This window comes from Vipera berus, assembly GCF_964194415.1.
Source record: "Vipera berus genome assembly, chromosome: 9".
Classification (NCBI taxonomy): domain Eukaryota; kingdom Metazoa; phylum Chordata; class Lepidosauria; order Squamata; family Viperidae; genus Vipera; species Vipera berus.
The window spans coordinates 10,346,573-10,362,967 of record NC_138212.1 but is presented as its reverse complement, the minus strand read 5'-3'; the positions used below and the strand labels follow the sequence as shown (position 1 = coordinate 10,362,967).

The window sequence follows — 16,395 nt, the reverse complement described above, 5'->3', positions numbered from 1 at the left end:
TGCTGTGTGTGTGTGTGTGTTTGTGTGTGGAGGTTTCCTCCCCAAGCCAAGGAAAGACACCGAGAGGGATGGTTGCAAGATGAACATAGGAGTCTCAAGTTTACAAAGGTTTGCATGAGAAGAGAACAGGAGGCACTTCCTGGGCTGCTTCTCGGTCTTTGAAGACTTGCCATGGTCAACGGTACTGCAATGGCTCGGTTTAAAGCTTCAACACAATTCACAAGGAAAATATTTGGACTGCAACTTTTGGACAGTTTTCCTGCTTTGAAGTAGTTTGTCATGCTTTACCAGTGTGAACTCTGTTGACCCGCATCCCTACCCCCACCCCCCTTTCCCTCTATTACTTCAGGATTTTTTCCCCCTCTGAATCAAATAGCAACTGGACACTTTGAAATCTTGAATCTACAGTGGCTCTTAGCAGCTCTGGCTTCATCTCCAATGCAAGCAAAGCAGGAACGCCACAGGGGAGACCTCCCTTTGCTGTAAATGAAGCCTGGTGACAGTTTCCTGAAATAGCATTTCCAGCCCTCCCCCCCCCCCCCGCTCTGTTCCCCCTTTCAAAGGCCATGGATCCTGAACAAAGCAAGAGGAGCACAAAAAAGGGGGACGAGGCTCCAAGAAAGAGGCTCGTGAAAGGAGAAGCTTTTCAAAGCAGTATCTCCTCCATGACTCCATATCCAAGCAGCTCTGCTTTGCTGCCAGGCTCTCCCCTCCAAGATGTTGCACCCCAGCAACGTTTTTCAAGAGAGGAGGCTCAGGAGAAGACAGGACAAGCTCAACCCAAGCATTCCTCTTTCGAGCATCCATCCCACGTGGCCCAACTTCAACAGCACTCATTGTCACCAGCATACAGGACTCCCCGAAAGCAAGAAGGCCCTACCTGGCAGCTTGTTGAGCCAGCAAGATCAATTCCCTCTGGCTCATTTCCTTCTTCTGGGATCTTACCATCCTGCTCCTCTGTTTCTACTGAAGAAGACAAGCCCCCTGTTCAAAAGGTCTACATCCCTCGTACTTTGCAGGTTTCTTTGAAACCATCTGAAGAAGGACACAAGAAGGAAAAAAAGCCACAGAAGCCAGGCAAATACATTTGCCAGTACTGTAGCCGGCCTTGTGCCAAACCAAGTGTTCTCCAGAAACACATCCGATCCCACACAGGTGAGAGACCCTATCCATGTGTTCCCTGTGGCTTTTCCTTCAAAACCAAAAGCAATTTGTACAAGCACCGAAAGTCTCACGCTCATCGCATCAAAGCTGGGTTATCTTCAGGCACTGCTACAGAGTTGTACCCTTCCAGCTTGGAGGTGGAGAAGGTGGGTGGAGAGGAATTTGAAGAGCCTACAGAAGGAGAAAGCACAGATTCTGAAGAGGAGACCAGAAGCACCCCAGGCCATTTGTTGGAACTATCCACCAGGCGAAAGCAAACTATGTTGTACAGGGCAGGAAGTCAAGGTTCAAGCCAAGAAAGCGCCTCCTTTACCCATTCTAGCATGTCTCAATCCCTTGAGGACAGCAGTGCTTTTGTAGAGCCATCGTCAGACCTTGCCCAAAGTCATAAATCAGAAGAAACGCACACTATCAAACAAAAGCTTGCCCTCCGTCTAAGTGAGAGGAAGAAAGTTATTGAGGAACAGGCTTTCCTTAGTCCTGGCAGTAAAGGAAGCACCGAATCAGGCTACTTCTCGAGATCAGAGAGTGCAGAGCAGCAAATCAGTCCGCCGAATACAAATGCAAAATCATACGCAGAAATCATTTTTGGCAAATGTGGGAGGATCGGCCAGCGGACTGCTATGTTAGCCGCAACCACGACCCAAGAATTTCCCCCAGTATCGTCTGAAGAAAAGCTGAGTACTGTTCCTTTGTCTGTGCCTCGGACACAGGTTATTGAACATATCACCAAGCTGATCACCATTAATGAGGCAGTTGTTGATACTAGTGAAATTGATAGTGTTAAACCGAGAAGGAGCTCTTTGTCTAGACGGAGCAGTATCGAATCTCCAAAGCCTGGCTCTTTCAGAGAATCATTTCAGCTAGACATCAAACCTGGTTCCGGTAGCCAACCAGATCCATCAAAGTCGTTGACATCTCATATTGAAAAAATGAAGCCTGAACCATCCTTGTTATCGTTCCAGCAATCCCACAGTGCCACGGAGACAGTGCCTCTTCTAAGAAGCCACTCTATGCCTTCAGCTGTATGCACTATGAGTTCTTCTCACTCTTTTAGAGGTAGCTATTCTTTCGATGATCACATTGCTGAATCAGAGGTCTTAAGCCGCAGTCAGATGTCTTCCCATCCCCGGATGCTAAAACGGCAGCCAGCTATTGAGCTACCCCTGGGAATGGAGTACAGCTCAGAAGAGGTTGGTGCAGCAGGCAAGGAAAGCTTTTCCAGACCTCCAGAAGAACCAGAGACCAAGGAGAGTGAGTTGACCAAGAAGTCAAGGAAGGGCACCAAAACAAAAGGATTTATGTACGAGTGCAACATCTGTGGGGCTCGATACAAGAAAAGGGATAATTATGAAGCCCACAAGAAGTACTATTGTTCAGAACTTCAGATCTCCAAACCTCATTCTTCCAGTTCATATACTTTGTCTGAAATGGAGAAAGGTTTGATGGAATCTGATCCAGGGCCACAAGTGATGCATTATAAGTTGGGAACTAGCTTAGAGCTGACGCCACTGAGGAAGAGGCGAAAAGAAAAGAGTCTTGGTGATGATGAAGATCCACCAGCTTTTGAGTTGACTGAAGCATCCTTTTCTAGAAGTGGACCAGCCACTCAGTTTAGGGGGTTGAAATCCAGTGATGTGGCCTTGAACCTCACCTCCAAGTCTGTGAAGCCAGCAATGGATCCCACTCAACCTGTGCCTCTTTCCGAGGTTAGTATAAGTTTTCATCCTAGAACTGCAAATCCCCCATTTACTCCAGAGGGCAAAGAGAGGAGAACAACCTCAAAGGAGATCTCTGTCATCCAACATACAAGTTCTTTTGAGAAGTCGGATTCCATAGAACAGCAGAGTAGCTTAGAAGGAGAAGAAAAGCTGCTCTTGCCTTATGCCTCCCAACCAGAAGTCCAACATGTCCGACCAACTCACTCCCTTCAGCCAAAGCTTGTGCGTCAACCTAATATTCAAGTCCCTGAGATTCTGGTCACTGAAGAACCTGATAGACCAGAAATGGAACCAGAACCTCCACCGAAAGAGCCAGAAAAGTTGGAGAAATTTCAGTGGCCACAGAGAAGCCAGTCTCTCTCCCAACTTCCTGCAGAGAAGCTACCTCCCAAAAAGAAGAGGCTACGGCTAGCAGAAATGGCCCAGTCTTCTGGAGAATCCAGTTTTGAGTCAATCAGAAGCCCAAGTCAGGAAAGCAGCATCTCCCATACTTCTAGTCACTCAGCTTCTTTTGAGAGAGAGGAAACTGTTTCTCAGTCCTCTGAATCCCATGGTAAGCCTCTTGGCCTTGGCCTCGGCTCCCACATGTTAACGGTACCAAGTTCCCATCTCCACCACCATCACCATCATTCCCGAGAAATGAGGAGGTCTGCTTCTGAACAGACACCCAATGTCTCACATTCCTCTCCAATGTCGGAGATCCGCAGCAAGTCCTTTGACTATGGGAGCTTGTCTCCATCTCCTTCTACATCCCAAATTCCAACAACAACGACAACAACAACAACAGCTCCACAGGAGAGGAGAAAGTGCTTTTTGGTTCGGCAGGCATCTCTCACCAGGCATCCGGAGCACGAGCCAGACTCTGCCTCCAAAGGAACAGCTGAGAGCGAGGAATCCGTGCAACCTTCCACTCAGTCTCCTGCTGCAAGCTTGCTATATCAACAGCTCCCTTCCTCCTCTTCCTCCTCCTCTTTCTCTTCTCACAGAGAGTACCCAGCCGACAAGGACCAGCCAAAAGACTGTCCTGAGTCCTCATGCACATATCCCTATACTGAAGCTCTGCAAGTGGTCCATCCACCTGTCCCTCATTTAACCCTCCATGAAAAGCAGTACATGGGCCCACAAATTTCTCTTTTACCATTCCAGCACCTCTTGCCACCGTTGGGACATTCAGTCGAGCTTTTCTCCTCTCAGACCATGGCAGACATCTTCTCCAGTCAGTATTCCATCCCTCAGGTCCCTCATTCCTTATTTCAAAGCGCAGCACTTCCTCTTCAAGAAGCTTTGCTGCATCCGGGCCAATTACACATTGCCCCTCCACTGCTGTCACACCCGGCTGATATCATAATCAGGCAAAGCCCATCCATCTTGCCCTTCCATTACCCAGGGTCTTCACCACTCCCTTCTGCACTGTTTCTGCCTCTTCAGTCACAGCTTGCTCTCCAGCTGCCAAGTGACATTGGTGCCCACTTGCCCCATCTGAAATCCAGCCTCTCTCCTGAAATTGGAAGCCGTACCTTCTCCCCGTCTCTAGATTATGGCTCTGAGAGCCGGCTGCATATTTTAGCTCGGCCCAGTAGCCCCTCTGCATCCATCTCCATTTCTCAGCTGGTGGTACCCGCCTGTTCAGAGCCTGTGGTATCTCTAGTTGTCCCAGTTCGCATTCAGGCTAACATGCCATCCTACGGAAGTGCAATGTACACCACTCTTTCCCAAATCCTAGTCACTCAGTCCCACTGCAGCGCCTCTTCAATCCTACTGCCAAAATTTGAGGACTATCAGACCAAGGGTACTCTGGTCTGCACTGCTAACGTTCACAGTGTTGGTCTTGATTTGGCTCAGATGATCACAGAGGAGCAGAAGACCCCGATCCGCGCTCCTTACCTGCGGCTGCCACTGTCTCTGTCGGAAAGGAAAGGCTACTTCCCCCTGGGCCCCACGTCTGAAAGCCTCTTGGATCTCGAAGGGAGCCCGTCAAGTGCTGGAGGAAGCAAGCGGATGCTGTCTCCAGCGGGGAGCTTGGAGCTCACCATGGAAACTCAGCAGCAGAAACGGGTGAAGGAAGAAGAGTCGTCCGAGACAGAAGAGAAGCTGGAAATAGTGATGACATCCAGTACAATGGAGGAAGGGAAAAAACGTGATCAAACAGCAGCCAAAGCAGAAACACTCCCGGATATATTGTCTGAACAGTCAGAATCCCCCAAAGGCCAGGCTGCCTTAAACCTGGCCTTGCCACAGTCTGAGGCCTCTAGCTTTGAAGTTCAAAAAGAATGTAAGCAGCCAGCGAGAAAGAAGCCTGAAAGCAATAACGCTCCCGGGAAAGTGAAGAAGGAGGACTTGAAAGAATCGGCAGAAGCCTCGGTGGCAAATCCTCCGAGCTCGGCATGTTCCTCAGCGGCTGCTCAAAGCTCCAAGAAGTCTCAGGACAGTACAGATGTTAAGAAGGTACTTCTGTTCCCCAGTCTCCACACAACTACTAATGTCAGTTGGTGCTATTTAAATTACACAAAACCAAATCACATTCAGCAAGTTGACCACAGTTCCTCGGTGTATGCCAGCTGGTGCATTAGCCTGTATAATCCCAACCTCCCCGGTGTATCTACTAAAGCTGCCCTGTCACTCCTACGCTCCAAGCAAAAGGTGAGCAAAGAAACCTACACCATGGCTACCGCTCCACGTCCAGAGACAGGGAGGCTTGTACCCTCAAGTTCCAGGAACCCCAAAATGTCAGAGGTAAGGAAAATCACTTTTTCCTTTGGCCCTCATCTGTTTGTTTAAGGATTGGACAGCATTGCTGCCAGGCTTCAAAGAACTGGCTGAACATGTTATCCAGATGAGTTGGGTCACGACTGCCTAGAACTGGCTCCCCAAAGCAGTGCTGGCTGGATGTTTTGGAGGTTCTCAGCCCAATGTATTTGGAAGACGCCAGGTTGGAGGAAGTTGCTCTAGAACCCCAACTCTATCGCTGAAAGTAAACTGCTGTCAAACTAGCTAAAGACAAAACATCTGGGTGTACTGGGTTCTCCAACAGAGCTGCTTTCTTCTGTCATTCCCCAGTCTGGTGTCTTTGAATATGTTGGAGCTGCAACTTTCAGAATTACCAACGATTAGGAAATATCGCAGGAGTAAAGCCAGTACTTTTGAAAGGTTCTGCTTTGGAGAAGGTCAGCCTGATCCATTTTATTAACTTATAATGTGTGGCCAGCCCAAGGAATGGGCTTTGGATGCACTTCCTTGTTGGCTTTGCTGCCCAGGTCAAATTGTAGAATCAATCCTTGCCATGGAAATTGTATTAAATGCCTTGCTTCCTAGTGAGCGCCCCAGTGCCGAGTCATTTGTACACTGTCTATTCCCAATACTGTGAGTGACTAGTGTGTGGAAGCTTCCTCTTTGGAAGTTGCTAGATTTCAGCTAGCAACTTACTCATTTCAGATTTCAGCTAGTGAGCTTTACTATTCCGCACAACAAAATTGATAGAAATAGGCAAGCTAATATATCACCCAGTTCAGAGAAAACTGAATGCAGCTGCTCCTGAAGTCAGTTCAATGGATTTATGGCAATTCACCAGGGCCAATTCGCTATGGCCAACTCACCACAGCCAACTTGCCGGACTACCTGGCTGTAGCCAACTAGCCAAAGGACAACTAGCCATGGCCAGCTTGCCGCAGGACAAAAGTTACACTAATATCAGAGAAAGGGTGGAATAGAATCATTAAAGGATACAAAAGGAGGGACCAAATGAAATACGAATGACAAAAGTGAAAATATTTTTTATTTATTTAAAATAATTAAATTGAACTGTGAGTTGCCCCGCTGTGAGTTGGCTCTGGTGAGTTGGTGATAGTGAGTTGGCCACAGTGAGTTGGCTGCGGTGAGTTGGGTTGCAAGTCGTTGTTAATAGAAGTCATAGAAGACTTCCTAAATGGGGCGCCCCGGGTAAATGGCAACTTATGCAAGATAAGCATGGACACTTTTCAGAAACCTTCACTGTTCTTGTGCAGTATGTAAAATCACATGTTTTACGGTAGCAATGAAATCGATTCCATGCCAGACGGATCATTGATTGAATCTACCTCGGAGGGGTTGAGGGCTCCACTAAAAAGTGAAATCATGCAAAGAACAATGAACAAAAAAGACTGGTTGTAGGGAGAGTTGAGCCCTGAAATTAGTAATGTCTGATCAAACTTGGAAATGATTATAGTTTGGTGGTTTGGGCCAGGGAGATTCACTGCATTTGTCTGGAATGTGGCAATCTTTGGTGATGAGCCTTGGAAGGCTGCTAAATTAAAATGACCATTACAGTGACTTCTGTCAAGAGAAGCAGAAGTAAAAAGTATAGTGCTTTGTATTATTTTATGCATACAACTCTTAGTACTCCTTAGAAAAGAGCAGATCATGTTAATGTTTTAATATTTTCACTGAACGTCTCATCACAGGAGCTTGGTGGGATTTTATGGTCTTAAAATGCTTTGAGGTATGATGAAGGAGTCTGGATCCAAGACTGCGTGTTGCTTAGCAGAGGCTGACATAGCATAGGAGTAAATGTAACATCTTACAGAGTTATATAAAAATCATAGCGTTTCATGTTTACTCTGGAGAAAAGCTTTGGTGTTTGGGCTGAAAGCAACACGAAGCAGTCAGCCACAAGATGAAAAGAAGGCTGGAATACTCAGAAACACCTGCAGGGTCAAAGAGGGTGGTTTTTTGGCATAATGTTGGGGTGATTGTCGAGTCAGACTGTTTAACTTGAAAGCAGACTAAAAAATTTTTTTAGATGAAAACCAGATTCATGTTTTGGAAAATAGTTCCAGTCATATAACCTCTTTCCTCTGTCCTGTTAAAACAATTATCTAACTGACTGCAGAGATTCCTTGGCACCGGTTACGCGTTTGTTCTTCTTTAACTTCTCATTGGCTGGTTAGGTGATAATGGATGGAATAGAGCAGGGGTCTTCAAACTTGGCCCTTGTATGACTTGTGGACTCCAACTCCCAGAATTCCTCAGCCAGCGTGCCTGGCTGAGGAATTTTGGGAGTTGAAGTCCACAAGTCATAAAAGGGCCAAGTCTGAAGACCCCTGGAATAGAGCATCAAACCAGACTTTTGGTAGCACAATAGAACTTTGTGCTCCCCTGTGCCCTCCTCACCCAACCCGCTTCTCATTCCCAGCAAAACTCCAAAATCCATTCTGATGACCGTGGGATCCTCTGGAGTAGATTTTAAGGGGCCATGGAAGGAAAGTGAGAGAAGCTTGCTCCTTTATTCCCGCAGAGAAATCATATCCAATAAAAAACATATAACTGGGCTTGGTCCATTCTTATGAGTTGGAGGATGCTACTGCTGAGGATTTAGTCCCGAATCCATAGATTAATTCCAGGAATGTTGTTCTTGAGATTTCAGATTACTTTTATACGTGGCTGACCTTTCTTGGCAAAACATACATAATTGCCCTGTCTCATTTAGTAATACTAGACTTTTCCTTTTAATTATTTATTTTATTTTAGTATTGGTATTTCCATGCTCCAGAATGGATCACCCAAAACTTTTAACAGAGATGGACATCCTGTGTCCCTTTAGAACAGGAGTGGGGAACCATGGCCCTTTTGTGACTTGTGGACTTCAATTCCCAGAATTCCTGAGCCAGCCATTTTTGGGAATTGAAGTTCCACGAGTCATAAAAAGGTTACCATGGTTACCCACCCCTGCTTTAGAAACTGAAGCAACCGACAGCGGCCCACATTTAATATAACCAAGGGTTGGAACCCTTGGAGTACAGCTCAAAGCGCAGTTAAGGTACAACTTACTCTCTACTACTCATTGCGCTTCGTTTCCCTGAAAGATCCTTAAAGCTACTTTAAACAGAGAGGGCACCGAATTTGATTTTAGTGCAGCCCATGCCAGAAACAGCTGCCCACTCTTTAATTCACAAGAAGAGGTTGAAGCAAGGGGTTTGTGACCAGCCTTCCTTCTTTTCCTCCTCTTTTTTTTTTCTTTTTCTTTTCTTTTTTTTAAAAAAAGAATAATAAATTGCTTTGATTTTTTTGGGGGGGGAGATAGGTCCATCTGCCCTCACTCCTTCTCAGTGAAGGCCAGAAAGATGCAATGCAAACCAATAAGGAAAGGGATAAAAGAGGAAAAACTGAAGGTGACATTCCTGTAACCAAGCGAGGAGAACCAACCAGGATCAAGATCTTTGAAGGAGGGTGAGTATTTGTGTTGTTCTCATATTCCGTGGTGTTTGATGGAGGGGAAGCTTTTGATTCTAAAAACAACTCTTGGAGGAAAATGCAATGGTGTCCCTTATTAGCTCCAGTTAGGCTTAGGTTGTGTTTTTTTTACTTTCCTCTCTGTTTCTCTCATCACTGTTATGGTCCTGAGCTCTAGCAACTCATATGCCAGGTAAGTAGCTTCGGGTTTCAAGAACAGTAGACCTGTTTCTCATTTTCTGAAATTTTACCTGTGCAGCAATGGAAGAATTGATTGGGGCTGGATTATCTGACTTTTTCCAGAAGATTTGAGTTGGGTTTTGTTGTTTCAAGTATCTCAGTAGATTGGATAAGAGTTTGATGCTAGAAAGATAAATCACATGTGCTCATCACAGTTTCACCTATGGCTGACTGTCCAAAATAATGTACGTACAAATCTTGTGCAAATGTTCTGTTGCTTGTTTGTGTATAATGTTGTACATTTAGTCCTCGACTTACGACCACAACTGAGCCCAAAATTTCTTTTTAAAAGAGTTTTGCCCCGTTTTATGATCTTTCTTGCCAAAGTTAAGTCAATCACTGCAGTTGTTATGTCAGTAACACACTTTAGTGAATCTGGCTTCCCCATTGACTTTGCTTGCCAGATGGTTACAAAAGGGGAATCACATGACCCTGGGACACCGTCATAAATATGAGTCAGTTGCCAAACGTCCAAACGTTGATTCTGTGGCCATAAAGATACTGCAACACTCTTAAGTGTGAAAAACAAGTCATAAGTCACTTTTTCCAGTGCCGTTGTAAGTTTGAATGGTCACTAAACAAACTGTTGTAAGTCGAGGATTATGTGTAGTCCAATTTCTAGCCCTGGCCCTCTTTCCTTAGATAAAGACTTTTTTTCTGTGCTTCGATCTGATGCTCTAGATTGGAGGGTTTAATGTTGAAGTGGCCCCTACTTTAATTTTCATCTTATTTATTTTATACGTTGCAGCCATATAATTGGAAGTAGAGAGAGCGCCGAGAAGAAAATAACAATAACCTTGACTTCTTGCCAGTTCAGCTAAATTGAAGATCTACCTATTATTTTTCAAACCCAGAAACTCCCCCCAAATGCTTAGAAGAGATGTGAGTTGGGTGATGGTTCAGCCTGTAGAAAACAACCGGTGTAGTTCTAGAATTAGTGCTGCAATAAGTGACTTGATCCAACTGAGTCCTTTGTTTGTTTGTTTTTTGAAGACATTTCACTTCTCATCTAAGAAGCTTCTTCAGTTCTTGGATGAGAAACAAAACCTCTTCAAGAAAAAAACAAAAACCAAAACCAAAGTCCAGTTGCCTTTTGAAAAGCACTTTTGGGACAACCATGATCTGGATGACTGAGAATCTCCACGGACATTGAGTTCAGACATATTTTGTATATTTACATGAACATATGTTTTTGTGTGTGTGTGTGCATGCCTGTCTGCCTAGACTTTCAGATTTCACCAAATAAGCATTCTGAACATTGTAGATCATTAAGTATTGACTTCTAACAGTTATTTCCTACTTTCTTTTTCTCTCTCATAGGAGTTAATTGTTTTATTTTAAACCACCCCCCCAACCACCAATAATGCCTAATGAATTAGAGTTTTCTGCAGGGTAGGATAGGATACAGACCTGCATGAGATTATGATTTCCAGAATGGGTTATCCTTTAATTATAGCTGTAAGGCTCATCGCAGATGAGGGAAGGAAAATATATTCACACGTAAGATTTTTTTTTATTTTGGGGTTTATTTTTGTTTAGTTCTGAATTTCTCTCTGTCTCTCTCTGTGAGTGTGTATATATGTTTGCGTTTACTGTTTCCTCTGACAGTTTGATCTCATTCTTTCCCATGAAATCCTAAAGGCTTTACTTTCTGATTTCTTATCCAGATGTGGATATTTTACCATTCAAAATAGATTATTCCAGTGGCTGCATGATGTTTAACATGCATACAAAGAGATACCACTGACTGCTCTTGAAAAATTTAATATAGCTCCAGATATTAATACAAGATTATGAGCCCAAACTATAATGATGCCATAATGTATTGGTAGTAGTTTGCCACCAAAAATGTTCATATCTCCATTTTGGGTTTTTGATCAGACAGAAAGTGAAGGAGATATGAAGCATTTTTAATTTGAAAATTTTCAAACTGAAAACTTTGAAGCTTGGGATTCTTGGAAGAGAGAAGTTCTAATCCTTGCCAAAGATTAGATCAAATGGAAGGGATTTCCCCCCCCTCCTTTTCTTTCTCCACTGTCTGATAGTTCTTATCAGAACCACAACCAGTTTATCCTCCAGTGAATACTGACAACCAAATCTCAGATACTGAATTAGCAACAACCACAATATCTCCAGGAAATAGTGCAAAACCAGTTTGGTTGACTTAGGGCAGGGTTAGGCAACCTTGGTTCTTTTATGACTCAGGAATTCTGGGAGTTGAAGTCCATGAGTCATAAAAGAACCAAGGTTGCCTACCCCTGACTTAGGGATAAAAGCTGCAAGTTATTCTTGGTGCTAAAGAACCAGGGCTTTCCGGACCTTACTGAACTATAACTCCCAAGCAAGGTTGACCAGTAGTGAGGAGTCACAAGAATGACAGTTCCCCAATGTCTAGAGCAGTCTTTCTCAACCTCAACAACTTTAAGCTCTATAGACTTCAACTCCCAGAATTCTCCAGCCAGAATTCTGTGAGTTGATGTTTGTACATCTTTAAGTTCCCAAGGCTGTGAAATATTGATAAGAGGAACACAGTTTCCTTGCTTTTGAGTACATACTGAGTGATTTTTTTTTACACCTTCTGCTCTTCTTTACAGAAACCTATTCCCTGTCAATGGCTGGATTCTCATATTGTGCCAAACCAATTGTATATTTTTGGTTTACCATGATAATCTAGTTATTCTGTTTGTAGTCAAGATAATAGCTTCAGCAGCTTCTGTAGCTGATCTAACAATGGTGGTGAAGACAAATGCTATTGTAGCTCAATGTGTTATTCTACTTGATATTATTCTCCAGCAAGCTTTGACCTTTTCTTCCTATCTGCTTGTACAGTTTTTAAAGTTCACCTTTGTCCATGAATCTACAGTCTAAACAGTAGACTTAAGTTTTAACATTGCCAGCGGATGGAGTTTTGTGGTCATTTTAAGACCAAATATAAAATGCAATATCTGTATAAGTTTTCCAGGGTTTGCTTTATCAGGAAGGACATACTGATATGATGGGTTTTTTTTAAAGTAAGTAAATATAGGCTGAGCTAAGAAAGCAATATATAATTAAACACTTTTCTCTTTTCCTTTTTTTAAAAAAAAACTTGATTAGGTAGAACTTTCTGTTCCTAATAAAAATAGCCAGATGTGGAACTACAGACATAAAATTAGAAGCTCAAGTTTATTGCTTTATTACCTTTTTTCATTGCTATTGGTGAAAAGTGAGCAGGTTGCCCTTGGCATAAAAAAGCAGACAATACAAATCTGCAGGGCACAACACAAACAGAAATGAGCAGAGATTTATGAGCTTTTACCTAAATTGAACCTGTAGATGGCATTTAAAGAAAGGGATGTTTAAAATAGAAATTCTGTGCAATTGCTTTGTTTTTAAGGTTTTATTTTCTGCATAAGAAGATGGGGAAAGATACTACTTCACTCATTTAAATGATGTCGAAAAGAGTCTTTGTACATCATAATAAGCCAGAATATCCAACAGCTGTGGCTTACCATGAATATGTATTCTTCCAGTTGTTCCCGTTTTCCAAAAATGCTTGTGTACTTTCACATCTAAGCAACCTGTTGATTTCCTTTAGTTTACTCTGATTTAAGAACTAGAATCAGTATTTCTACTACAAAAGCCAATCAGGAATGGTATTTTGTCCAATTTTGTATTTGTTTGAGAGATCAGCCAGGGATCCTGGCCTGTCATGGCAAACAGCATAGAGCAGACATGTCAAACTCGCGACATCATGGGACTGTTTTGCCATTGCCGGCAAAGGGGTGGGTGTGGCTTCTGCGTGACACCCCTGACATATAGAGGGAAGTATAGAGGCTTGACAAAGTAGAGCAGTGGTACATTGGAATATTTGCAAGACATATCACTTGTCTCCAAACTGGTGGGACCACAAAATAAACTATATAATAGAAAACTAAGCCAAAGTATTCTGAGCTTTGGAATTCAATCAGACAAGTATCTGCCACAGAACATTCCAGATTTAAAAATTGTTGATAAGAAATGACTTGGTAGGTGGATAAAAATGCCAAATCCAGTCTAAATAATAATATTAAAAGAGTGACTCGAACTCTGAACCCACAGTCTGCGTGAATCTCAAAATCCTGGAAGTATTTTTATTTATTTTATTTTTTATTTTAATCCCATTTATATCCCTCCCTTCTCCGAAGACTCAGGGCGGCTTACAATTTAAGCACAAACCAATGTGCTTAGCAATAGCCTTCATTCTATGTATATGCCTGCTTATTAGGGCTTTCGGCCCCCGCCAAGCGGCATTATTACAAAGTCAGCTTAATTGCCCCCAACAATCTGGGTCCTCATTTTACCTACCTCGGAAGGATGGAAGGCTGAGTCAACCTTGAGCCTGGTGGGACTCGAACCTGCACTAATTGCAGGCAGCTGGTGTTACTTAAGGAGGCATTAGCCCACTGCTCCACCAAGGCTCTTGTAGAGATAAAGCTTAAAAAAAGACCTTGAAGAAGAACTGGGTCTTGGCAAATATCAAGAAAACAAGTCAGTGTTGCCTATCTTTGATAGTTCCAAATAAATAAAATCAACTTCAGAATGCTCAGCAGTGGACATATAGGCTGGAGACACCTAGGAGTTGAAGTCCACCCATCTGTAGCTTATTGAAGTCAGGAAGCATTGCTGTAATTGTTCTGCTTTGACTCCTCCTTGTTTCTTCCAGGGCCAGTTCAAAGTCATGACTGCTGAGTTAACTTATCCACCATAAGCAGTAATGTGGCTTGTTAGATTTCTTCTGGACTAGACTTTGTACATCATGATTTATTGCTCATCAGGTATATGAACCTACTTTTTTAAGGGACGTGGTGGCTCAGTGGGTTAGGACGCTGAGTTTGTCGATTAGAAGGTCGGCAGTTTGGCGGGTCGAATCCCGAGTGCCACGTAGCAGAGTGAGCGCCTGTTACTCGTCCCAGCTTCTGCCAACCTAGCAGTTCGAAAGCATGTAAAAATGCAAGTAGAAAAATAGGGACCACTACGGTGGGAAGGTAACAGCGTTCCGTGCACCTTTGGTGTCCAGTCATGCCGGCCACATGACCACGGAGACGTCCTCGGACAAGCGCTGGCTCTTCGGCTTTGAAACGGAGATGAGCACCGGCCCCTAGAGTTGGAAACGACTAGCACGCATGTGCGGGGGAACCTTTACCTTTACCTTTACCTTTTATTTTTATTTTATTTTTTTTTATTTTAATTCCATTTATATCCCGCCCTTCTCCGAAGACTCAGGGCGGCTTACAAGCTTAGCAGTAACCTTCATTCTATGTATATGCCTGCTTATTAGGGCTTTCACACACACACACCCCAAGCGGCATTATTACAAAGTCAGCTTAATTGCCCCCAACAATCTGGGTCCTCATACTTATTGTGGCTTCTCTAACAAACAAGCAAAATTTAGTTTGATGTGCAATTCTTCTATGTGCATGCCATACACTGTATGGGACAAGAAGGAAAGAATGGCTGACCAGGAACTGGGGTTGTTTGCTTCCTTGGCAGATCATATATTTTACCTTTTAGTGGAGGGCATAAGAAGAGCCTCTTGATTTTCTGCACAGGTAGTGAAAAATAAGGATATGTGAAAGTAGGTACAATCAGAGTGGGTGATCTGCTAAGCTGGTTTTCTTGTCTTGACTCTTTATTTTCAGTGTTTTATGTTCAAGCTATTCTCCAAAGCACCAGAAAGCAGGACAAGAAGCAATGGATGGAAACTAGTCAAGGAGAGAAGCAACCTAGAACTAAGGAGAAACTTCCCGACAGTCAGAACAATTGATCAGTGGAACAACCTGCCTCCAGAAGCTGTGAATGGTCCAACACTGGAAGTTTTTAAGAAGAGACTAGAAAGCCATTTCTCTGAAATGGTATAAGGTTTCCTGCCTGAGCAGGGGGTTGGACTAGATGACCTCCAAGGACCCTTCCAACTTTATCAATTATCATCATCATCAAATATACTTACTTTTGTTTCCAGACAAATACATGTTCATCTTGGCTAAAAAATTGAAGGTATTCCAAGTTCTTACAAGTTTCAGCTGTGAAGAATAGCTGTTTGTATAAAAATGACAGATATAGCCATATAGATTAAGCTTTCATGTAACAACAGTAGTGGGAAAAAAAAATCTTGAGTCTGAAAGATTGCACAATCCTAGATGTCAAATGGGAATTTGAATTACTGAGGATACAACTCGGTCCCATTAAAAATATTTGGAAAGATGGCACACTTAAAAAAAAGAAATCTATTATATAAAAAATACAAAGTAAAAAAAAATCCTATCTGAACTACCCAAGGAGGTGAGGGGATAGGAAGCAAATGTTTAAAAATGCCACAACGAAAAGAAAATCTTAAAACAACCTGAACAAAACTAAAACCTCAAAAACAAAACCCCACAAACCTATATTATTTCTAACCCTAAATATTTAAAAGTCCATTAAGACTGAATACATATTTCACCTACCCAATCAACCATTCCTTCTCAGGCTATTAAAATAATACAATTTTCTTACATTTCATCATTATGATTACATTTTAAAGAATGAATTAAACCTAAACCACATGGAACTGTATTGTCTAGGCTAGTCTTTTCTTTGGTACAAAGCTAATTCTACGGCTGTGAGCTGACAGATGTTAAATGAATTTTTAGACTCTGGGAGACCAACATTTTTCCATGAATACATAATCACCATTTTTTGCAGCTGTCCATTCTTGATCTATCTGGTTCTTCTTAGACTAAAATATTTCAAATTTGGGTGATATAGTTTAACAAAACATTAACATTGTTAACCCCTAATTGCTTTCCACAAACCTGTCTTACTATTTAACTGTACTAATTACAAATTAACCAAATTCCTGATGTAATTATAAACCAAGAACGTGCAAGGATACTAAATGGTAATTCTCGAACTGAGCCCACAGTGGCAAATACTCAACATTATTTCAGCCCCTAGCTAGTACGTGATCGAGGTTAAGAAATAAGCCTGATATTGTTAAAAAAATTAAAACCACCATTGGTGTAAGAGAAACTTTAAGAAGGAAATCCTAGGTCAGGGGCAGGCAACC

The 16,395-nt window shown here is 42.8% G+C and overlaps 1 protein-coding gene across 1 annotated transcript in view; it reads left to right on the top strand.

Annotated features, from left to right (window-relative positions):
* Positions 1-566: 566 nt before the first annotated feature.
* The window catches only part of HIVEP3 (HIVEP zinc finger 3), a gene marked incomplete at its 5' end in the record, with an annotated part of 43,257 nt that continues 27,428 nt past the window's right edge, over positions 567-16,395 (top strand). The window contains 2 exons of the mRNA XM_081334842.1: positions 567-5,618; positions 8,941-9,086. Coding sequence (XP_081190968.1) covers positions 567-5,618; positions 8,941-9,086 — 5,198 coding nt within the window. The remainder of the gene's footprint in view (positions 5,619-8,940; positions 9,087-16,395) is intronic.